Source organism: Nilaparvata lugens, chromosome 13 (genome assembly GCF_014356525.2).
Source record: "Nilaparvata lugens isolate BPH chromosome 13, ASM1435652v1, whole genome shotgun sequence".
NCBI lineage: Eukaryota > Metazoa > Arthropoda > Insecta > Hemiptera > Delphacidae > Nilaparvata > Nilaparvata lugens.
Window position 1 is genome coordinate 28,166,968 of NC_052516.1, and position 26,271 is coordinate 28,193,238.

Sequence of the window (26,271 nt, forward strand, 5' to 3'; positions counted from 1 at the left end):
TAGTAAACACTTGGTCCCGTCACTACGAATTATAGAGGCTCTATTGTATATTCATAGTAAAACTATGATCAACCAACTGAGTTTATGCCAGCTATTATTGCCAGTTTAGTCAGGAGCCTTCTACGCGATAATTTCATAATTAGGAAAACAGCAGTATTATTATAATACAGCAGTCACGCATGCGCAGTTGACTTATTTCAAAGTCCACCCGCCCTAGCACGCACCGAGAAACTAGGGATCGTCTCATTGGACAATGATATAATTATGTAAGCTCAAGGAAGAGGAAAATTGTTATTGGTCACCAGGCCTTTGCCGCTCCTAAAGAAGATTTCTATTCAACAAACTTGATGAATTTGAATTCATTCTCATGAAAATCCATTGAGCTTGCCAAATACGCTCGCAGCAGGGGAAACCGATTTTTGTTCACCATAACATTTATCAACCCCCAAAGAACATCTTTATAGAAAAATCTTGATGAATTTGACTCGAGAATTTGTTCAGCTATGTTCTTGGAACAATTTTGTTGAAATAGGCATTATCCTTTCAAAAATTGTCAATGAATAACATTAAAAATTATTCTGTAATGAGTTACTAGGTTAGTTTCAAGTTATTCCAGTATTTGTAACTCCAATAAACATTCATACTGTCAGTTTGTAAAACAAAATATTAAAATCCTCAAAATCTTATTAAATAGGTATTCTACTTAGGATTGTAATAAAAAACTCTACCAACTGACAATAACATAATAACCAATAAAAAAATCTACTAATTCTGAAATTTCACCAGATCACCAATAATATTAATTAACGTTAGGCTACATAAATTTTCTAAAATGTTAAATGACATGGTACTGCATGCAATAAAAAGCTAGCCAATTATCACAGATAATTTAATAATTTCTCCACAAAGATACATAAATTTGATTACACAGATAATACTCATATAATGACATCGATAAGATTGGGGTTTCCACATTAATGAGTGTACGGTATGTTTCCACAATAATATAAATACACCAAGAGTTCAAAGTACACAGCCCCACAGAATAAGTAGTGGTTAAGCCAGTATCCATCAAGATATATTTGAGGACTTAAAATGTATAAGTTAATAATATATATGTATCAAAACATCAATACTGAATCAAATAGAATGTAAAATGGTAAACACTTGTTAAAAGCATGAGTTTAGAAAAAACTATGGAATTCAAACAATAAAGAATAAACAGTTGTGCCTGATAATTCTCAGCCTCTCGTTATTTGAATTATAATTCAATTCAATTTTGAATCAGATTCAGATTTGAATTTGAATTCCTTATACCTACTTTGTTCTATCAATATCATAAACAGTTTTCCAGCTTCAAAAGCCATCTTCTTAATAAAATAAAATATTTATAATATAATATCGTTGTTCGTTGAATGGCTTTGAATTAAATAACTAAAATTGTATAAAATAATTTGATCTTCATTCATATTTTCGATTAATAGAAAAAAAACATATTTCCAGCAATTGAAGCAAAAAAATATTTTCTTAACCTAATTTACCTAAGAAGTATTTTCCTCAGGAGAAAAATCTACTAAATCCAATAAATGATAGCAAAATATAATAGACTAAAAATAACAATAATGAGATCAATCATAGCAGCAAATAAAATTATGTCTTTGTTCTGATAATATAATAACTCAAAACTCCCTACTTCAATTCACATTATTTGGCGTCCAACATTTTCACCCATTCATGTACTAAAATAAATTGATAATATGTGATAATCAAATATGATATTTTTTTATTTAGTTGCTAATATAAAGATAATCAAGCTAATACATAAAATACATTAAATATTATATAATGAGGCATATCACATTGGAATGAAATTGAGATAAATATAATACTGTAAAAAAAATGTTTTTGATAATACTAGGTACTGAACCACCCAAGCTATTTTTTTCAACGAAGTTTATTAGTTTCTGACAAAAGCTATTTCGATCTAATCATTTACTTTTCCCACTTGAGAGAAAACTCAGGTAAATATAGCAAAAACTAGAAAGTTATCGTTTTGTGAGAAGCAGAACAAATTGATTTTCAGGTGGGCTAATGAGAAAATCTCATCACTGAATTGGAGCTAATATATTGCATGTAAACAAGGGTTTACTGCGTATTCACAGAGATAAGAATATAGATAACTGAAAATATTCAACTCATTCTCTAATTGGAACTAATATAATGCAGGAAAATAATTGGTTAGTGGCATTAGCATTACAAATTAGAATATTAAAAAGTACAGAAAAATATTAAAACGTGAGTTCAATACGCGGTTTTCAATAAGCAAATATACTCCTGAAACGCCAAAAAAGTTTGATGGAAAATAATTTATAAGAATAAAACATTATAAATAAAAAAAATTGTACTTTATGAGCAATTGTTTGTGACGAATTAATAGCATGTAATATTGAAAATGGAATGAAAATTATATCCTATTAATATCACACCCTCAAACATCCTATTATCAAGTCAGAAATATCTGGAGAGAATTCTTGAACATGTAAACCAATGCTAGTTTGTACAATATAATGTCAAAAACTGGTAGGATAAACTCCAAGGAAATTCAAACATTATTTAAATTTATCAGAATAATTTGCTTGGAGCATCAAGTTAACCTTCCGGCAGTCGCGCTGTTGTAAGAAGCACAACATTGTCAGTTTTTTTGCTGCACAGAACTATTGAATGGGGTGGTGTCAGTGAATGAGTCACCTATGCATTCCAAAGCTTTTTCCCCATCACTCCATTGAGTTGCAGTATCAACAGAGCAATGGTTCGCGACAGTGCATAAGTAGTGCATATGGTAGGGAGAGAGACTGCCAACGAATCAATAAAACACAATTGTTGGCTTTGCTTGGTGTACCTTATTGGGCTACGAAAAGGTAATCATGTAAATGTTCATAGGCGTAAAATAATCCAATGAGATGGAAATATTAATTATACAATTAAATTGATATTTGATAGTAAACAGAGTATATAATAGTAACACATAATAAATAGGATGTTGTAAAAATTACAACACGCGACTGCTTGTGTGATAGAGTAGGGCGCGACTTCCGGAAGGTAAATGAGAAATAAAGAGTTAATACTCTAGAGCACTGAATTAGAAGAATGAAAGTAGGTATAGTTCTGATGTATTCGGAAATTTAACCTATTCACCATTCATTAATAGTATGGACAGTTGAACACAGTATACTCTTAATACACATGTTAATGTGATTATTTTCAAGTAATAATTGGATTATCCCAATACTACACACTTATTACTTACAGTATTGAACATCAATAGTTTCAAATTTTACTAACAGTAAACACCAGATAATTAAAACAATAATTATGAAACATCAATATTGTATTAGTAGATTACTAAATAACATCAATAAGACATAAATGTATACGACATAAAGTGATCAATTACTACATGGAATATGTACCAATTACATTGGAATATGGGTCCAAAGGAAGTTACTACTATGCTCAATGAAAATAGGCTAATGGATTAGATACAATAACTGTGACACATATATCAACGAGGTATGTAGATTATGGGAATCTCTTATTCCATACAACCATTACCTCTAAGAATTCATTTCGCAAAAACAGTAAAAATACTCACAATAGAAGTCAATAATGCAACTGAAACAGTGGAAAATTGAGGAAAATAATTATTGAGAGTTTTTAAATACATGAAAGATAGTTTCAGCATACAGCATTGTACAGTTATAAGAGATGGAAAGATATAGGAGAAGCGGGAGAAGATAACAGAATGACTTTTTATTTGAAGAAGAGGCGAAATTTGGACAGAAATGTCCACTCTGCCACTTTACCCAAAGGAGGAAATAAATAATGAAGTGATAAGAGAATCCAAAAAAAGTAGAAGAAGATTATAAGATAAGATAAAGGTAAACATCTTCAAAATGAAAGGAGCCAGAATGCAGCATATGAGAGCTTCAATAAAGTAAAGAGTAAAAATTAAAATAATCAGAAAATTACAGAAAAGTAATTCACTTTATGATTTGATAATATCAGATTTCCATTTGATTATTAATTTAACTTAATATATTCAGTAAATACCGAGATGTTCAAATTAATACAAACCAAATTTTAATTTTCTAAGAACATAGTTGAGAATCGTTAAAGAGAAATCCTTTCTGAATGTTTCTTAATAAACAATTCATTATAAATATTTAAATGTATAATATGAAAATTATTTGGCCATAGTAAGTCAAGTGTTAACTCAACAGACTTATTCGCACTCCCAATTTGACTAATACTGAATTTTTTCAAGTGAATCAGGTTATAGAATATGGTTCATAAGAAAAAATCATGGATAAAAAGCTTGTACAGTACGGTATACATCAATATTTATTATAGGGGACAAGTACTCAGCCAACAAGATAGAGCACTACCTCCGTAAAAGGAGGTAGTGGATAGAGCCTCCCTTCATTCTTTCCAGATAAATAATAGGCTAATCTTAACCTAAATTGAAAACTTTAAATTTGACCAATTCGTCCCTCAATTTGGAACTAAAAAATATTAGAATTGGAATGAGTTCGATTTCACGCTTGAATGAGAAGCATAATAAGCTGATATTCTGAAAAGAATCAATTGAGGTTGTAATTATGGGCACCATAAAAACCGTCAAATATTTGATCAAAGATCTTTAAGGGTGTAATCTGTAATCGGTCATATTTTATAAAATATTTTATTGTTTAACAAGAGTCTAATAGGGAATCAAATATATTCAATAAAAGTTTATCAAAGACCACTGATTTATTTAGTACGTGAGTATGTAATAGGGCCCTATGGCCAGCCTCTTTACATTTAGATGTCCCTTTAGAAAACATGAGGCTTTTGTCATTTGGGTTGTAACAGTGTTGAGTAATGCTACACTCAGCCTAAATTTGTTAAACAAGCTCTAGAGCTTCATTGTACAAACATAAATGATCATATATCTGATCAAATCTTTGATACATTTTTTTTCTCTAAAATTTGATAGTGTAGCACGGGAATTATTAATATGTTACTTGAAAAAAGTTTATCAGGGATCTACAACCAAACATATTATCATATACTTGACTGTGTAAAGTGGGCCATTCACTATCCGATTTCTAGTCCAACTTGGGGTCAAATATTCAATGTTGGATTCGACGTCGGACCGTAAATGGGGTTGTTCATGTTAAGTCGAATGTTGCCGGACTATACTCTGTACAAAATTACTTCTTACTTGGGATGGACATGCGCAACAGAGAAAGCATACAGCGGGAGGGATACAGAGGCGCGATGTTGCCGTTTTGAAGCGGCCGGCGTTCTCCAACTTCTAGTGACTGTTCATGTGCTCAAGCTACACATGCGAAGTTTTCTGTCTGAAAGCAGTCAGACGACTGACAAATTGGCAACTGCGCTTCCACCTATGACTATTAATCACTGTAATTGGCTGATCTCCCTCCATTTCTCTGCGCCGCATATTCCTCCAAGTCAGAAGTAATTTTGTACGGACTATAGTTGGATGAACTAGAGGTCCAACACATCCGACATCCAAAGGTCAGCCGCTTAGTCAGAGCCGAGTGCAATGTGATTGGGGGTGTTAGACTAACTCATGAGCTACCAATCGAAGTGTGAGTGTGTAAGATCGGACTAATGGTTTCACTACCTGTCCAACATTGTTGAACAAGAAATCGGATAATGAATGGCCCGCTCAAGGGGGTCTTTATCTCATTTTGAAATCGAACCTAACCTCAAATTCTTTGTCTCATTTTGAAATCGAACCCAACCTCAAATTCTTTGTCTCATTTTGAAATCGAACCTAACCTTAAATTCTTTGTCTCATTTTGAAATCGAACCTACCCTCAAATTAATCGCAACATAAACTCAACTTTTAACCCAGCCTAACCTCAAATTTAGAGAAAAATAACATTAATTTGAAACCACACTTAACATTCACTGCTCAATATATTATAACTCAATATTAGACTTGAATTCAGACCAAACATAACTTAAAAATTGTGAAATTGGCATACTTTTGGCGACACTTTCCATCAGCTGATTCTTGAGAGAGTTGCAGTAGAGGGTGGAGGAGTTAACACCGATTAGAAGACACCGATAGACGAGTTGAACAGACACCAAACAGCAAAGCAGCGACAGCAGGAGCAACCAGTAGTGAGATACTAGAGTGGCACCCCAGCAGCAGCAACAGCAACGAGTAGCGAGATACTAGAGTGGCACTCAACGTCGCTTCTTCTTCTCCTGCTTGCGGGCGCGATGGTGCGCGTGCGGACGACGCGGAGTCGCCTGAGGACTTCCTTCCGATAAGTCATCGTCACTCAAGTCATCCTGAAACAAATGAAATGTAAAGGTCTCATTTACAACACAAGGTTTACATTTAGCAACACTAAGCTGAAATACGTCCTATCTCTCAATGTTAAACTCAAGCTTTCAGATTGATTTCTACATTGATGCAGGTTTGAAGCCTAGTGAAATCGGACTCCCCAAGCTGAATCTGAATCTGTCCCTAGTCTAGAATATTATATTAGAATTAGTCCAGTCACTATACATTGGTGCTTGCAATTTATATTGTAGTTCTGATTTTTAATATATTATTTGGATATATGAGAGAAGTCCAGAAAATTTATTGTGTATTGGAATCCTATTATATTAACGTCGAGCGCTTAGCTCTAGGGACAAACTAATTCCGCTAGATCGCTACAGCTTTACTATTCACTTGCTGCCCGAGCATAGCAGGCGTAAAACCGTGCTTTAAAGGTACACATACCAGCGGCTATTATTGTGTCTATAAAATAAGTTTAAGCATCAACTTTATTCATCAAGAACAGCGCTACAAGTTGCTATGAATAAGTCTATAGAACGAACATTGAATGTGAAAAAGGAGTTTAAAATGCATAAAAATTTATTTTTTTCAGATTTTCAAAAACAAAGTTGACGTAATTTTTGCTATATTGAAGAGGAGATGCATATTTTTCTCAAATTTTTTCTGACCAGTAGTTTTTGTAGGGTATGTGTACCATCTGCCTCAAAAAAGTTGCCTTTGGACCCCTATTGTTAGCTAACAGAAGCTGATAAAAATATTTCAATTGCATGGATTATGTTCTAAGAACCTGTCCAATAGATTAGAAAAGGAAAAAAGATTTTTTTTGAAAAAAAATATTGAATGCACAACCTTAAGCGAGCAATTTCTGTATAAATATTTTTATATCTGGTTATTTATGTTTAACGGATCTCGAAAACGGCTCTAACGATTTTCACGAAAAATTTGGAACATAGTAGGTTTATAATATAAACATTCGATTGCACTAGGTCTCATCCCTGGAAAAATTGCTGAAAGACATTAAAAGGATAATTCATCCTTGGCTGAAACAGCTGTGGATAGTACACAAGTGAGTGAGCGATTGTGTATGTGAAAAATCAAAATATCGCATCCCCGAAATTCTTAAGATGACATACAGCCAGCTGTGAAATATAAACACGATCATTTTAGAGAATTGTGTTCTGTTTATCAATAAATAAAAATAACGAGCGAAGCTCGGTGCCCCGATATTATGGGCTTAAGTACACTCAGCAATGAATTTTCAATTTTTCGACCAAATTTGACTCATGATGCATGATTTTGGACCGCCTTGACGAGCTGAGCATTGTGCCAAAAGTTATATAAGTGATTGAAATTTTGATCCTTTGAGGTGTCTTATGCGGGCCTCTCCACTAGGAAATACTGAAATGAAGTGCATCTAACGGGAGATTCTCATAGAACATAATCTCATGAACTTATATCATTGTGCGAAATATCAATGTGAGGGCAATGTAGTAGGTGATGATAGTTGAAGCTGAAAATTAGGTGTTTATCACAATACAAGGAGCATTGTTGTCAGGTGTACCAGGAAATCTATATGAGATAGAGCGCTCTGCCTGATCTCAGATTGTAGAGCACAAAAATACGCCCAGAGGGATTTTGAATTATACATCTAAATGGTAACAATCGGAAGATATTGTTGATCAAAAACTAAAATTCACAGAATTAATTTTTCTTTGAATTTTACTCATTTTTGAAAACTCATGACTCAGTACTCATTGGAGATAGAGAGTTCAGAATGATATCATTTTATTAAGAATTTTATAATCGAGGAAAAAGGCAGGAGCAATTTTTTCTGTCCGATTACTGGATTTGGCAGAAATAGCTGGAAACTGGAAAATGAACCAAAAATAAGAGGTTTTTGGGCCAACCTGTATCTAGCACAAGGAAATTTTGCATAAAGAAATTGGGACTTCTCTCATGTATCCAAATAACATATAAAAATCAGAACTACAATAGTTATTTGTGCAACTAGTGCGCAAAGTGACAGTTTGCTGCACCGAAAGGAACGTTTACGCACGAGCTGAAGGCGAGTGCGGAATGGTTTCTTGAGTGCAGCAGAGGAACTTTGCGCACATATTTCACAATAAATTTTTCCTACAGTTACCATTGAATATGAAAAGTGGGTGATTATGAGTAAAATTATGGCTGAAATCCATCAAATGTAAATGTCATCTGATAATAAAAGTTAGTGAATTTACCAGAATCACAAGAGACTCTCAGACTATAATAGATAATATTATTACAAATATAGAGGATGGTTTTGTTGCAGTAAAAAATTCTGAATTATCTGACCACACTTTTCAATCTATTAAAATGCGGGGCGTTCATTTTGTATCTCCGGATAAGAGAGTTATCTCAAAAAATTCGAGAGATGTAAGTGATTGTAACTTGGTTTGTCTAAATATGCATTTATCAAAACAAAAGTGGCAGGAAGTTTATAATGGAAATGATCTCAACAAAAAGTATTCAAATTTTGTAGAAACTCTAAATTACCTTTATAATGTCTGTTGTCCAATTAAAAAAGTTATAATAAGTGGAGGAAATATCAAGAATAAATGGATTAATGATGAGCTCTTGCAGTTGCGAGATAATGTACGAGCTGCCTCTAGACGCTTCACACAAAGTAGAGACCGTGCACACCAACAAGAGTATATTAGATTGAAGAAGTTTTATGCAAATGAAATTGGAAAGGCTAAGCGTAAATTTACAGCAGATTCTTTACGGAAGTCCAACAATTTGAATCTTTCTGTCTGGAGGGTGATAAATGAAGAGAGGGGTGTGTTGAAACGGAGGAATGAGAACTGTTATATAGACGAAGTTGTAACAGAAGAGGGAACGGCTTTAATACATTTTTTCAGGAGGCTGGCATAAAGAATAATGTCTCTGTACAATTAAATGACAACATTTTCTCTGACTCCTATGATGACAGAACAATTATTGTGAATAAATTCATAGCTGCTCCTTTTACAAGAGAGGAGATGGATAAGATATTAAATAGTCTAAAAGGTAAAAAGTCAACTGGTCTGGATGGGATATCCACTATGGTGTTGAAGTCTTGTAAAGAATATTTATTAGATCCACTCACCCATTTGGTAAATGAATCTTTGAAGTACGGTGTATTCCCTGATAAATTAAAAGAGTCAAAATTAGTACCCATTCACAAAGGCGGTGAGGGAAACGTTGCAAATAATTTCAGACCTATTACTCTTGGGAATTCTATTGGTAAGGTTTTTGAGAAGTGTATGATGTTTCGCTTTGTTGAACATCTTGCTGAAAATCAAATTCTGGCCAAGGAGCAGCATGGGTTTCAGAAAGAAAGATCCACAAAGACGGCAATTGTATCCATTTTTGAGGATATAATTGATATGATGGATAAGGGTGAGAAAGCTGTTGGAATTTTTCTGGATCTAAGCAAAGCTTTCGATTGCGTTGATCATTCAATTTTGTTAAGGAAGCTGGAGTTGGTGGGTGTGAGAGATGTTGAACTGGAATGGTTCAGGTCCTATCTCCTGGATAGGTCTCAGTGTGTGGAAATAACAAGGGAAGTGAAAGGGAAGATAATTCATTACTTATCGGATAGAGTATCAGTGAAGGCTGGTGTACCACAGGGCTCTATACTTGGTCCTTTGTTGTTTTTGCTATATGTAAATGATGTGCCAAAAGTTATATCCCAGGGTAGAGTTTTAATGTATGCCGATGACACATCATACATTTGCAGCTCTCAGGATGCGAGTGTGTTAGAAATAGAATCTTTCTTGAACATTAATGCCATAGCCCAGTACCTCTCTCAACTCAAATTAGGAATTAATGAATCAAAATCCCATTTTTACTATTTAAACATAGAAATAATTCCAGGCCAGATCAACTTATTAATGTACAGATAAATGAAAAAAATGTTAACCAGCCTCATTTCGTGAAATTCCTAGGGGTTGCTCTGGATCAGCATCTCTCTTGGGATTTCTATACTGATCAGCTCTGTGGGAGGATTGCATCTGGAGTCTTTGCACTCCGACAAATAAGAAGATTGAATGATACCAAACTCACAATGGCAGTCTACCACTCACTCATAATGTCACACATCCGCTATGCCATTATTGTGTGGGGTGGGTCGTGCCAGAATTTGGAGAGGGTGTTCAAGCTCCAAAAAAAAGCTGTTAGAGCGATCAAAGGTATTATGCCTTTAGAGTCCTGTAGGAACCACTTTAAAGAATTAGGCATACTAACCGTTCCCTCTATTTATATCTATGAGGTGATTATGCATGTTAGAAGACAGACAATGACTAGAAATGCTGATTCGCATGGATACAATACTAGAAATAGAGGAGACTATGCTTCACTGTATCACAGAACAGCTCTTTTTGAGAAGAAACCTACATATATGGGCCTTAAATTTATTAGAAAGCTTCCTACTCACTTGAAAAATTGTGTAGATGTCAATGTTTTTGAAAAGGATTTAAAAAGTTTTTTGATGCTTGGAGTATTCTATACCACAGAAGAGTTTGTGTGTAGAGAGGGTTCCTTTGTGTGATTTTTTTCTTCTTTTTATGTAATACTGTATGTATTATAAATTTTTGACAATTCCTATACTCTGATTAGAGTCTCTGGGAAGCTTTAAAAACAAACAAACAAACAAACATGTTTGTCTGTGTAATTTTGTTATTAATAACAACTTTAATTTATTTTTCCCACTTCCATCTGTCAGCACTTCTCATAGCCTATCAGTGCCGCTTCCCATTCAACCAATGCTGACAGTTTGAAGTGAAACGAATCAGCACACATTTCCCATGTTGCAAATCTGGAGTATGCAAAGTAATACTTTGCGCACTAGAGCGGAGAAGTGATTCTTTGCGTTCTGTAATCAGTGCAGAAATGGTCACTTTCCAAGGTACCTGTAGGAAATATAAATTGAAAGCACACTCCCTTTTTTATGTATATATTGACTGGACTAAATCTAGATTAATAGAATCTAGCTTGTAATATTGGAAGATAGGACGACTACTCTTCTGAAGACATATTTCAGCATAGGAGCTAGGTGTGAAGATACCCTTAAGGACCACGCCACAAGAGGTGTTTTTTTCAGTCGGCACGACAATATAATATTTGCAGCTTTGCCAAATCGCTTGATTCACTGCCACACCCTATATGATTCTCATAAACTCTAATAGCACTATTCCCACTCTGCCCTGCCGAGCAGCTGTATGGTTAGTTAGTTTCATTAGAACGCATGTGAAGAATACTTTCACTGAACTGGGTATTGATGTGTGGTCCTGATACTGATATGTGATTGACTGTGGTGATATACGATCAAATGACACCTCTTAAAATGCTGTCTTGCTCCAGCATGTACAAGACATGACATTTTTAATGACAAAGCTGTTGAAACAGAGGATTATTATTCAAATATTGGCATAAATAGAATCACTTGACACACATGAACAAATGAACTGATATGTGGAAATCCAGCTTAATACAGTGAGCAATCGCATTATGAATAAATCAAATCAAATACAAATCAAAATAGACAATACAAAGTTTTACACATTAATATAAACAATTTCTATAAGTACATAAAAATAAACTTTGATAATAAAACTTATTATCATACGGCATTAAGGCTGTGCAAAGGCTGAGAATAAACTTTCTACTGGTAATATTTTTCAAAGTTTTTCGATTTGTATACTATCAAGCTATCAAAATTAAAAAGTTTTCTCAGGAAAACATTTATTTTCGATCATTACTTTTTGAGATATGAGCGCCTAAAGTTTAAATTTTTGTGCCAGAACATTACAAGTTTGGTGAAAGATAAAACCATGAGATTTTAAGGATAGATTCTTCATGGTATTGTTGATCTAATAAGACAAAAATTTTCTGAAAATATCATTTTTTGAGAAAGTTATTCAATTTACTAAGAATGAACGAAAATAACTCAACTAAGAGAATCTATTCTTAAAATCTCATGGTTTTATCTTTCACCAAACTTGTAATGTTCTGGCACAAAAATTTAAACTTTAGGCGCTCATATCTCAAAAAGAAAAGATCGAAAAAAAATGAATGAGAAAGACTAAGAAATTGAAAAAAAAACCACTGATTTATTGATAATTAGGAAGACCGGTTTCGGTTATTACACCATTGCCAATCTCTGATAAACTCTATAGTGTGTTTATCAGAGATTGACAACGGTGTAATAACCGAAACCGGTCTTTCTAATTATCAATAAATTAGTGGTTTTTATGACAATTTCTTAGTCTTTTTCATTCAGTATGAAATAATTACCACAATATCAACTTCTCAACTACATAAAAAATCGAAAAAAATGTTTCCCTGAGAAAATTTTCTTTTTAATTTTGATAGCTTGATAGTATACAAATCGAAAAACTTTGAAAAATATCACCAGTGAAAAGTTTAATTTTAGCCTTTGCACAGCCTTAACATCCAGACTGTACGAGCGTCAGTGTTTCACAATCCCCGACGTTTCTTTCATTGAGTGTCGTAATTTTTATCTCAATATTGGAAAAACTGCAATACAGATGGGTGTGAAACAGTGAAACAAATGTAGAGCACTGTGAATGCTATGCCAATAAATTAACTTGTGTCATCCATCACAGATCTACATCAACAGCAAAATTTATTTCATAAAACAGATGCCCCTGGAGTTCACTTCAAAATTTAAACAATTCTTATACAAGTGCCGGTTGTACAACAGCCGGTTAAATTTTTAACCGTGATCAATTCCACGAAAACCAATCAGAAAACGCCGTCTTTTCAAAAACGCCTTCTCTGATTGGTTCTCGTGAAATTAATCATGGTTAAAATTTAACCGGCTGTTGTGCAACCGGGCCTTACATAACATAAATGCTTTCCATTAAACCATTTCTGACAATATTAAGTGAATTTCTAGTTGAAGAGATCTCTCTATTTTAACATACCGCCTAATTAGGTTTTACAAACTGGTTCATGAAAATGGAGTATGGCATGAGTCATGAGAAAAGAAGAGAGCATGAGCTGAAAAAGGATGTCTATTCTGTATCTGTATGTATTGAACATCAAACAATCAATGGAAATAATTTGGCCAATAAACTATTTTATCAAATTACTTCCAATTTTCTTACATCGTGTTTCCTGAGCGGTGAATTTGGACTAGCTCACATTGTTTGTTATTTGTTGAGAAAACGATGAGAATTGATAATTATTTTGTAGAACATAGTCAAATGAAGCCTACTATAAAATGGAAAAACAAACTCACTTTTGTGGGTGACGTATATTTCAAGCAGATACATAACGTAAAAGATCCATAAGTGAATAAAGTTGATAAACTGGATCAAAGATGACGAAAAACTGTTCCATAATAATTATTGAATACTGTCATTCCTTCTTGCTTTTAGGGTTAAGAAATCTCTGCCTGTTCTGAACCTCATATGCCCATCTCCATCCCGTGTCTCCTCATCCATTTTCTCATTTTCATCCATTTCTACTTTTCATCCATTTTCTCATTTTCATCCATCTTCTCATTTTCATCCATTTCTACTTTTCATCAATTTTCTCCTTTTCATCCATCTTCTCATTGGACGTCCTTCTGATTTGTGATAGAGCACAAATAGTAACCTGTCTTCCACCATCCTATTGTATTTGTATTTCCTTCTCTATTTCTATTTGAGAAATACTGAGTTACTAAGACAATTTATGCCATCTCTAGTCAAAATATTTTTATTGGCAAAACCTGAGTATTTTAACTAAGTTGGAACGTACAAAGGCAACCTCATTTATAATCCTACTACTCGACACTGTACGTTCTATGAAATCACTTACTTTTATCATTTAAAACCAATTACAATTATTACCCTTCTATGGTCTACTGACCAGATTTTTGAGTGAAATGAAGTATTTTAAACATCATATATAGAAAGATCATTCTGAATTTGACCACATTTAAAAAGAATAGAAGAATGAGTAGAGATCACCAACAATATATAGTGACATTCACCTTATAAAGTCAACACCTGATTAACATTGGATTATCCTTGCTCAGTTGCCAAATCATGTTTTGGCAATGAAAAATTGTAATGAGCATGAACTAACAAAATATAACGTGAATCTCACTGTACTTTAGAACAGTAATATGTCACTATACAGAATCTCACTATAATATGAAAGGTGTTGGAGAATAGAATTGGCAACACTGTTGTTCTATCATTTCGTCAACTTAACGTAAATCTGTCTATAGAACAGAGATTAACACTATAATGATTTTGTGATTCTCAGTTGATAAGATTTTAAACTAATTTTCAAATTAAATAATATTGAAGAATTAATTAATCAAAGTTGAAACGAAACAAATTTTCGTGATTCTAATTAGAAATTGTAAAAAGAAAAGTAACAAAAGTTCAGATACCTTTGCAAAGTGAAGATCATAATTCCTCTCAGGCATTGCTACCACTGCTGCAATGCAGAGCAGTTGGAAGATGGCGCCCAAGTAGAGGCCACACCTGATCACACTATCCAGCAAGTCTGGCTCCGTATTCACCGCTGTATCCATTCTAAAAAGTTGTTTTCATTGTTCAAAATGCATCATACAAAATGGAATAAGATGACATTCATTGTCTCATGAAAAGTACATTTCATTGTTTTGAGATATAAAAAATAGAATATGGCATTGAAAAATATACATAAAAATGCCATATATGGCATTGTATTCATAATACTAGAATAAGAGAACGTTACAACCTAGAAGCACCAAGAATAAATACAGCATAAATATAAAGAAAATAAAAATCTCAGTACCCTTTTTTTGAAATATTATATCACAACTTGTTTCGGACATTTATGCCTTTTTCAATATTTTAAAAAAAGGGTACTGAGATTTTTATTTTCTTTATATTTATATTACAAGTAGCCCTATACAGAAAATAGATAAATACAGCATTTTGGCAAAGATCACTAGGCTAGTTAGGGCCTACAATATCTAATAGAATACTATTCGAAATCAAAGGAGAGGAAAATTTCAATAGCTTCAAAAGAAAAATTAGACTTCATGGTTATTCAGTATTGGGATACAAAGTAGTGAGGAACTAATAGTAGGTAGGATTTAGATGTAGAATTCTTTTTAAATAAGGTAATTTATATGTAGAAAATAGTATCTCGGTTTAGTTTCATTGTGCTAGGTGATGCTTAGGGTAATAGATATAGTTTTAAATTTTTTCGAATTTTTGTATTATCTGTTGTAACATAAATTTGTATTAATTTGATGATAACCTCGACACATATATTACAGGTATCATTTTGTAAACCTTGAATATTGTTATATTATTGAAAATGTATGAAAAAAATAATAAGTAATGTTCCTGAATAAACTCCTCTGGATGTGTCGTCCAACATCTACAGAAATTATTTTTATTAAAAGTACATTTTATTGTTAGAAATGTGTCATGATGAGATAGAATAAGGCTCTGAAAAGTAATTTTATTGTTTTAAATGTGTGATGAAGAAAAAGTGTAAGGTTGGTATTAGATTTGACCATAAGGATGGGTGACCAGAGAACACAAGAGAGCCACAAGCGGTGACAGTGTGTGAAGCAACTAGTAGACACCATGGCTATAGTGAGGTCCACGTTATAATGGCAGGGATGAAGATAGAAGAATAGCGATGCTAATTCTCTACATAGATTAATTATATTTCTATACCGTCAAAAACATGATTGGTATCGTTGTGGACCTAGAAAAGAATAGTACCACCAGCTTTGTCGGAAGATAGACAAGGAAAGCAAAACCAAAGTTGATCAAATACTGTCATTATTGTTGTTTGACAATGAAATAGACTAAATAATAATATGTGTGATTGGCAAGGCACTGGTGACTCTGTACTGGACTCTGTCTCTGTGAAGTGTGTGTAACATGCCTTAAGTAAAACGTTTGAGTTCAATGTATTGGTTTGACTTTAAAGTAAAAATAAAATCAGTAATAATGTTCAAATAATCGTAATAATTTATTTCTTCACCGATATAACCTTCAACAGGTTATGGGCCCAGGCTGGATCTTTCGTGTGCAAGTAAAAAACTTTTTTAACCTAAATACTCTCGTGCAAGACAACAATGGAAGTTCGGAGATTCAACTCTAAAATAGTAATACCGGTGAAGTGATTGAACTCTAGTAAAAACATTAAAAGTAAAAGTAAAATACCCAAAAGTAAAATCAGGTAAGGCAATCGAGTTCAAAGTAAAAATGGCTGGTTCCAGTGATTCGGACTTGGGTATGGTTGGAAAGCTATCCAACGATGAAGACTTTCAAATGTGGAAATTTAAAATTAAAATTTTGTTCGACTCTCAAGGACTTAGTGATATTGTTAATGGAAAAGAATTAAAACCAAACGACCCTAGTAAAGAAAAAGAACTTTCTATTTTCAATTTGAAGGACGCTAAAGCCAAGAAAATAATAATAACTACAATTGACTCAAAACCTTTGAATCACATTTTGAACTGTGAAACTTCATGTGAAATGTTTAAAAAACTGTGTCAAATCTACGAACGTGATGAAAAACAACAGAAATTTTCTCTAATGCAGGACTTTTTCAATTTTACACTAGAGGCTAATGAAGACATTGCTAGTTTCATCAGCCGTCTGGAAAATTTGACCCATAAATTGAAATCTGTTGGACACGAAATCGATGACGAGATGGTTATTGGCAAAATATTCAGCTCCCTGCCCAGGAAATACACCCACTTTCAAACTTCGTGGGAAGCAACCGCAATTTGTGACAGAAATCTCACAAACCTAACCTCCCGGTTGGTGAATGAAGAACGCAGACTATCTACTGATAAAGGTGATTCTGTGCAACCAGTGGTATTCAAAACATCGGAAATCCAGTGCTACAGATGCAAAAATTATGGACATATTCCCGTGAATGCAGAAATAAAATGAAACAGAAAAGTGGTCTATTCTGTAGTATTTGCAAGAAGAATAATCATGAAGACAAAGACTGTTACTTTCGTAAAAAACAGAATGATAAGAAGAAGAACCAAGTATCCTTTTTAACTACTAATTCTAATGTAAAATACTATGACACTTTCGTAATTGACTCAGGGTCTACTTCACATATGGTAAAATCTAAATCACTATTTGATAGTTCCATTCCAATTAGTTGTAAAGTAGGAGTAGCCAAGGAAAATGAATCAATGTTTGCTCTTGAGGTAGGAAACATCAAATCAGACAAATGCAACTTAAATAATGTTTTATATGTTCCAGAACTTTCTAAAAATTTGTTATCTGTAAGTGCTATCACTGAGAACGATGGTAAGGTCTTATTTAGTGGAAATAGGGTTGAGGTGTTGAAAGACAATGAAGTCATTATGGAAGGCATAAAAAATTCGAATGGTTTGTTTGAAGTTGACTTGAAAATGCATAATTCAAATTCAGTCCATCATGTAATGACTAGCACTATTTCACCCAAGTCTAATGAGTCTAATGAAGTAGAATTATGGCATAGGAAGCTAGGCCACCTTGGTGTAGATAACATGAAAAAGCTCATAAATCTTAGTGAGGGAATGAATATTAAAACTAAAATTGATGACTTTTCCAAAAACCCATGTGAAATATGCTTGTCTGCTCGCCAAACAAGGCAACCTTTTAAAACAGTCAGGGAAAGGGCAACAAGACCCCTTGAAATAGTACATACTGATGTTTGTGGGCCTATTACCCCGGTAAGTTGGGACAATAAAAGATACATGGTTACTTTTCTAGATGATTTCACACATTTTGTCATGGTATTTCTTATTCAAAATAAAAGTGAGGTATTTGATATAATGAAACAATTTGTAGCTGAAGTAGAGGCAAAATGGCATTCTAAAATTTCAAAATTTCGGTGTGATAATGGTGGGGAATATTCTAGTAATAAAATCAAGGATTGGTGTCAAAATAGAGGGATTTTCATGGATTTCACCATTCCATACACTCCAGAATTAAATGGAAAGGCAGAAAGAATCAATAGGACATTGCTAGAAAAGGTTAGGGCACTTTTGTTTGATTCAGGATTGAAAAAGGAAATGTGGGGTGAGGCTGTAAGGACAGCAGCTTATATTGTTAATAGAAGCCCAACATGTACTCTTGATTGTACTCCAGCTGAAAAGTGGTACGGTAAAAAACCAGATCTATCAAGACTACAGATTTTTGGAAGTATAGCATACAGTCATGTTGCAGGTAATCTTAAGAAACTTGACAGTAGAACCAAGAAGCTAACGTTTGTAGGATATTTGCAAAATGGTTATCGGTTGTGGGATGCTGATAAGAGGAAAATAATTGTTTCTAGGGATGTAATTTTTTCAAATGTTGAGCAATCTAACCAAGGTGAAAAGTATTCTGACCCCAAAGTATTCAAGATAAATCAAGGCTTTGACATTGAGGGAATCGCAAAAGGTAATGATCCAAACAATGTATTTGAAGAAATTGAAAATGATGGAGTACAAGAAACTGAAATAAATGAAGTTGAAGAAATTGAAAATAATGAAGTAGAAGAAACTGATACAAGTGAAGCTGAGGGTATTGAGATTGAAACAAATGATATTGAAGATGGAATCAATGAAGTAGAAGTAAATGAAGAAAGTGGAGAAGAAATGATGGATGAAAGTAATGAAATAAGAGGGAGAGAGAAAAGAGTGATTAAAAAACCAGTGTGGTTGAAAGACTATGAAACCAGTTATCTTAGTCTACAAGTAGATGAGCCTCTTACATTTTCTGAAGCTATGAAATCAAACAATTCTGTAAAGTGGTTGGAGGCAGTAAAAACTGAACTAAATGCTTTGAAAGAGAATAATACTTGGACAGAGGTAGATACTGTACCAGAAAACAAAGAAATTATTGATAGCAAATGGGTATTTAAAATTAAAAATGATGAGAAGGGTAACATTCAGTACAAGGCTAGATTAGTTGCTAGGGGGTTTCAACAAAAGGATAGCATAGATTTAAATGACATTTATGCCCCTGTGGCCAAATTGCCAACTTTTCGGATTTTCATGAGTGTTGCAAATAAATTAGGGTTTCCTGTATATCAGATGGATGTAAAAAATGCTTTCCTTAATGGTGATATCAAAGAAGACGTTTATATGTCATTACCAGAGGGAGTAGAAGGATTTAGGAATAAGGTTTGTAAACTTAAGAAGTCAATTTATGGTCTGAAGAAATCTCCAAAAGATTGGAATTCTAAATTTGATTCTGTAATGAAAATGAACAATTTTACTAGGTCTAAAAATGATTATTGCTTGTATTCTAAAATTGTGGAGGGTAAAAAGGTATTTCTATTATTGTATGTAGATGACATACTTATTTTTGGTTCAGATGAGAATGATGTTTCAAGATTGAAATCAGTCTTACAAGAAAATTTCAAGATGAAAGACTTGGGCTTAGTTTCTAATTTCTTGGGAATTAATGTCAAACAAGATATTGAGAAGGGGGTAACTGTTATTAGTCAGAAGGAGTATCTCAAACATGTATTGGAAAAGTTCAACATGCAGGATTGTAAGCCAATGGACACTCCCATGGATAAAAATTTCAACTTTGAATTATTGACTAGAGATAAGTCAGAGTCTGTAGAAATAGAAAAGAAATGTCGTAGACTAATTGGTTGTCTTATGTATGCTGTTGTAGGATCTAGACCTGATTTGTGTTGTACTGTATCTTTCTTGAGTCGATTCCAAAGTTGTGCCAGTGAAATGTTGTATAAAAATTTAAAACGTGTATTGAGATATGTAAAATGTACTTTAGATTTAGAGCTAGTATATAAGAGAGAATTGAATGATGATATGATTGTAGGCTATGTAGATGCAAACTGGGGTGGTGATTTAGAGAGAAGATCAACCTCAGGTTATTGCTTCAAGGTTTTTGGTAATACTATTTCTTGGTGTACCAAGAAGCAACAGAGTGTTTCATTATCTAGCACAGAAGCTGAGTATGTTGCTTTGAGCCAAGCTGCAAGCGAGGCTTGTTGGATAAAAGGAATTTTAATTGATTTTTGTGTTGTTGAAAATAAGAAAACTTGTATTTTGTTGTTTGAAGACAATCAGTCTGCTATCAAAATAGCTCATAATCCTGAGCATCATAAAAAAATGAAACATGTAGATATAAGGTATCATTTTGTAAGAGAGAAAATTTCTGAAGGTGTTATTCAAGTTGAGTATTTAAAATCCTCAGATCAGATTGCTGACATTTTCACAAAACCCTTGGGAAAGGAACTTTTTGTCAAGTTTAGAAATAATATTTTTAATAATTAAGATGTTTTGAACTATGTTAATTTTCTTATAACTTACTTTGTTTTTTTGATTGATAAATTTTTTTTGGGTTATTTCATTGAGGGGGCGTGTTGTTTGACAATGAAATAGACTAAATAATAATATGTGTGATTGGCAAGGCACTGGTGACTCTGTACTGGACTCTGTCTCTGTGAAGTGTGTGTAACATGCCTTAAGTAAAACGTTTGAGTTCAATGTATTGGTTTGACTTTAAAGTAAAAATAAAATCAGTAATAATGTTCAAATAATCGTAATAATTTATTTCTTCACCGATATAACCTTCAACAATTATAACGTGGACCTCACTACAGACACCAGAGTCTGACCAGAGCAGAGTCTGTTGCACAGAGCACCAGAGTCTGGCGTTCCGGCTGACGACCCTATAGTGAGGGTCCACGTTATAATGGCAGCAGGATATTTGTTTAACATTGGTGTTGCTACCTAGTAGGCTATATAATTCGGCAAAGCAGATAGCGCTATTCTTTTCAGTATTTGATTAACATTGGTGTTGCTATTATTCGACAAAGGAGATAATACTATTAATTACAGTATTTGATTAACATAAGTGTTGCTATCCTTGTCTATCATTCGACAAAGCAGATAGCGCTATACTTTTCAGTATTTGATTAACATCCTCAGATTGGTGTTGTTATCTTTGTCTATCATTCAACAAAGCAGATAGCGCTATCCTTTTCAGTATTTGATTAACATAGGTGTTGCTATCCTTGTCTATCATTCGACAAAGCAGATAGCGCTATCCTTTTCAGTATTTGATTAACATAGGTGTTGCTATCCTTGTCTATCATTCGACAAAGCAGATAGCGCTATCCTTTTCAGTATTTGATTAACATTGGTGTTGCTATCCTTGTCTATCATTCGACAAAGCAGATAACACTATCCTTTTCATTATTTGATTAACATTGGTGTTGCTATCCTTGCCTATCATTCAACATAGTAGATAGCTCTATCCTTTTCATTATTTGATTAACAAAGGTGTTGCTATCCTTGTCTATCATTCGACAAAGCAGATAACACTATCCTTCTCTAGCTCCGCAACGTTCTAGTGTTTTTAAACAAAGTAGAAATATAGTTAATGGACATAATATTTTATGTTGATTATGAAAATTTATTACTAAGCCTAAGCCAATCATTGAAAAATATATTTTACAGACAAATAAAACATGATTTCTTATTTTCAACTAGAATGAACAGTTGATATTAAAGCAGATATACTGGTATCAGGTACCCTCTATAGATGGCAGTGGCAAGACAGAGAATAGGCAACGCTGTTCTCCTAACTTTCTTAATTGTCATTACAACGTGGACCTCATTATTCTAATGTAATGAACATGATAACAACTAAATAGCCCACGACTCGTTCGTACACTTGGGCCCGGTTACACAAAAGCCTGTTAGATTGTAATCATGAATAAATGCCACAAAAACCAAGATCTATAGAAAGCTTGACGTATCTATAGACCTTGACTAAAACCAATTAGAGAAATTTTTTGGAGAAAGGCTCTTTTTAATAGTTCTGGTGACATGTAATTTCTATTAAAATTTAACAAGGCTGTGTGCAACCGGGCCTTGGTGTCTCACTGGTTAACAAGCCTGGTGGCCTTTGTTAATAAGAAATTTGAAGCATACAAATAATTAACAATAATGATGACACCTCGACCACTAGACTACCAGGAGCACATACACAAGAAGTCAAGAACCAATATATTGTTTCATTGAATTAGATGGGCATCTATAAGTTGAAAATACCTTGATAATTATTTCATGTGGACTTGACTTCAATATTTGGTAGACTAGAATAAAACATAGTTTATAGAATAATTCCAATCATTTATAAATAAATTTGTATTAATTCAACTTCAAACAGTACAACGCCAACTTTACAACAAAAATAACAGTGGATACCGTAATAGTTTATATTTCATAAAATAGATAGGCCTAATAGTTTTATAATTATTATGGTATGACATTGTCTTTGATGAGTTAGTGTTCCACAGAGCACAGCCGGCTTTGTCCAAACTAATATTGGAGGTTTGACAGCTTCATTCACTGATTCCAACAAGTGGTAGGCTATTTAAATTCTTGTTTGTCAGATTGTATTGATAAGGATATTAATTTATTAAATATTAAGATTAATGTTTGAAATATTGATTTATTTATAGTTTAGATCAACATATAGGGTATACGGTAGAGTAGGTAGGCTAGTAAATAATAATGACAAGACTTACCGTACCTTATGATAAAATATTTAGTTCACAATAAAATAACCTAATAGAAACTAAAGTTGACTTGATGTCTGCTTAGAACTCAAAAACTGAATTTAGCACCAGGAATTATCGATTAATGTAATTATCGGATTACAAACATGAATAAATTCAATCACTAAATGCAAGATTCCCTTGATAATGAACGACGCAGCTTGCAAGGTTTGCAAAATTTGTGCAAATCTGATTCTCAAAATAGAAATATCCAAGCTCGACTGTTTTTACAGGCTACCGATAGTAGCGCTAGTATCAAATCTCGAAGTTGATGGCTCGATATCATAGTATCGATCTCTCGATAGTAATATTTCGATATTACAATATCGTTAACTCTTTTCTGTTTATTCGAATTTAAGGCTATTCGGTACACTTTTTTTATTTAAATTGAATAATCTTTTCCAATATAATATTGTTAAGATCATTATAAGAGTGAGAAAAAGTGGCAACTGAAATTTTCAAGTGGTCTAATATCACGTGAGTACACGCCCCCGCGGCAAATTGCCGCATCTTTACTAAATCAGCTGTGCTTTTCCTATCTATGAAAATAAGCGGTGGAGAGGATGAGTTTGCCTCTATCCCATCATGTAAAACAAAGGACAACTGGTTTCCAGTTTCGAGTCAGTCACCCAAGTTGTTTATGCATAGATGCACGTTTTATAGAGGCTGTAAGCTGTTTGCTAACAGGCCTGTAATCTCGTACTGTTTGGTTTGTGCAACTGTGAGCAGCCTGCTAACGGGTGTGTTCTAGTGTTTAGTTTTGTAAGGTAAATGCATAATTGTATTCTACTCGTATTATTATTTACTTCTACAAGTTGTATTATACAGAGCCACTGATGTTTTGTGTCAATTTACGATTCTCAGAGAAAGCATGGTCATCAATTGAATTTTAAGTTATAAATCACTGTGCTTTCACGGGAAAATTGCTTATTGGCAGCACACTGTTGCTTTGTATAAAACGACTCTAATAAATATAGGGAAAAATGTTGATGGTTGTGATAGCTCATGGAAAATAATATGATTATGCAGTTACCTTACATTGTGCGTTTCATTACAGTGTTACAATGGATCCTTATGAAGTGGAAGAAGAAAGAATTAGAGTGATGTTTGATATACCTTCAAGCGAACTTGGTGATCCATTGTCAGATTTCAGTGACATAGAAGATGAACAATTGATTATAAATGCTGCTGAAATTCGTGTTTCTGAAGAAATATTTGAGGATAACTCACCTGTAGAAGTCGATCCACCAGAAATCAATGCAAATGAAGAACTTTCACCCAATATTCCTGGCCCCAGCCACCATGCTAGTCCAGAACCCATGGATCTCTCAATGAATCAACCAGATGCTGTTGAACAACACAGCAGGAAGAGGAAAAAGAAGAGCCAACCCAAACAGCCCAAGGCACTAACCAACCCCACCTACAAAGGAAGGAATAAGCCTAATCCAACCATTTGGTCAAATACTCCTCAATCTACAGCTGGAAAGCCAAGAAAGAAGAACCTCATCCCACAGCTCCCTGGACCAATAGGACAAGCCAAACAAGCAAAGAGTGAAACTGAATGCTGGAGTTTATTTTTTCCAGACACTGTCATTGAAAAACTTTTTTACTATACTAATATCAAAATCCAAATATCCAAAGTTGTAATCATGACCAGGTCTTCCTGGATAGATTGTGTCAATTAAACATGGTACATAAAACTGTAGGCAGTGTCACAGTCCAGCAAAGCTTTCGCTGAAAAAATCCTCTAACCGGTAGAAGCTCCTTCCAACAAGCCACTTTGACAATGAGCCTCTGAACACATTGACTGGGCGTGCCCTAACCGAGTTCGGCAGGCAGTTGAACCGCCAAAACAGGAAAACTGTCCTTCACTCTTGACAGGCGACAGCACGGCACATCCAAGTCAACCCCCCTTCGAGTTTCATGTGAGTGCACTTCCTCCCTTCTAGCAAACGTGCAGATGTTTCTCCTGACATGTAGGAGTGATGACAATATGTACATGCCATAAACTGTATGGATGCCCAAGCGTTGGAATATGGGCTGACAGTGTGCATCATACTTGCTAAATGTCATTACACGAAGTGCCTTTTTCTGGAGCAGGAGTATGTCCTTCACATGCGCCGAATGTCCCCATATCAAGATGCCATACTGTATGTGGCTGGCGAATACTGCATGGTACAGCATCAACAGGTGTTCAACAGTAAGTAGTCTTCTCATCTTCCGAAGCAGATAAATCACTCTTGAGAGCCTCTTGCAGACTTTGGAAATATGAGACTCCCATGATAATTCTTTATCAACACAAAAACCGAGTAAGGAAACAGGTTCAGCACCAGCATCAAGAATCTCTGTTCTACTTACGGTACAGACAATCCCTTGAGTCTTGGTCTCATTCAATTTTAGCTTGTTATTGGAGAACCACTTCTTAGCCTCGGAAAAGAGCTCCTGTGCTTCGAATTTGGCATCATGGGGCCGTCTGCCCTGTCCAATGATGGTGGTGTCATCAGCAAAAAGCAAGCTGGAACCATCCAGGTGCAAATCGTTCATCATCAGCAGGAACAGCAGCAAGCAAAGTACTGAACCTTGTGGAACCCCATGTGGTACATTTCCTTCATTCGATAACACACCCACTATAGAAACTACCTGTCTTCTATGCTGGAGGTAGTCAGCAACCATCTTCCATGCTGGTCCCTCGAAGCCATATCTAGCCAGCTTCCTCAACAAGATAACATGAGACATGCAATCAAATGCCTTTGAGAGATCACACAATACCAATTCAACTGATTCCTGTCCTTCATAAGCCTCCTGTATCCTCCGAACAAGTGAAAGCACAGCCGATGTAGTGGACCTGCCCCCTCTAAAACCATGTTGCATATCGCCCAGGAGGTTATTATGTTCCAGATACTTGCTCATTTACCTCAACATAGCTGTTTCTATGATTTTACTGATGATTGTCACAATAAAAAGTAAATTCGTATGGCTTTTGTTGGTGGGGAGTCCCTTGCGGGAAGGTCCCACCACCTGAATATATAATTTAAGCCGTCAATGGGCCTTATGACTGTCATACTTCAGCCGGGACCGACAGTTTAACGTAATGACGTTGTGTCTTTTCACCATAAAATAATTTCGAAGAAACCAACTGATATTTAATAGAATTGTGAAATTGAAAGAATAGATAGCCTAGTCAAGGTATTACTCAAATAAAATTGAATCTTATTCATGATAAGGAGTAGTCATATTATCTATAAAACGATAAGAGAACCATGCAAAATTGTAATTATGCAGTAATGAGAATTCTTTGGCAAAAATAAAATTATAAAGCGGCT

The 26,271-nt window shown here is 34.2% G+C and overlaps 1 protein-coding gene and 1 non-coding gene across 4 annotated transcripts; one reads left to right on the top strand and one right to left on the bottom strand.

Moving 5' to 3' along the window:
- Window positions 1-875: 875 nt before the first annotated feature.
- LOC111051351 lies at window positions 876-23,171 on the bottom strand. 3 transcript variants are annotated; one of them, XR_002606105.2, is made up of 4 exons: window positions 22,924-23,171; window positions 14,793-14,937; window positions 5,811-6,369; window positions 876-5,773 (listed from the first exon to the last, which is right to left on the bottom strand). It is a non-coding gene; the product is annotated as an uncharacterized LOC111051351 (transcript). The 3 variants fall into 3 exon arrangements; XR_005572811.1 differs by having other exon boundaries at window positions 876-6,369; XR_005572812.1 differs by having other exon boundaries at window positions 876-6,369; window positions 22,919-23,171.
- A 427-nt stretch (window positions 23,172-23,598) lies between these two features.
- Window positions 23,599-24,633, top strand: LOC120354122. Its single transcript, XM_039440412.1, has 2 exons — window positions 23,599-23,715; window positions 24,006-24,633. The coding sequence occupies exon 2, from the start codon at window positions 24,013-24,015 to the stop codon at window positions 24,631-24,633; it is 621 nt and encodes a 206-aa protein (XP_039296346.1). The 5' UTR covers window positions 23,599-23,715; window positions 24,006-24,012.
- The last annotated feature ends 1,638 nt before the right edge of the window (window positions 24,634-26,271 follow it).

What these genes read in the sequence shown, in the direction of transcription:
- LOC120354122 (XM_039440412.1), top strand. Translation starts at nt 24,013, where the DNA reads ATGGATCCTTATGAAGTGGAAGAAGAAAGAATTAGAGTGATGTTTGAT.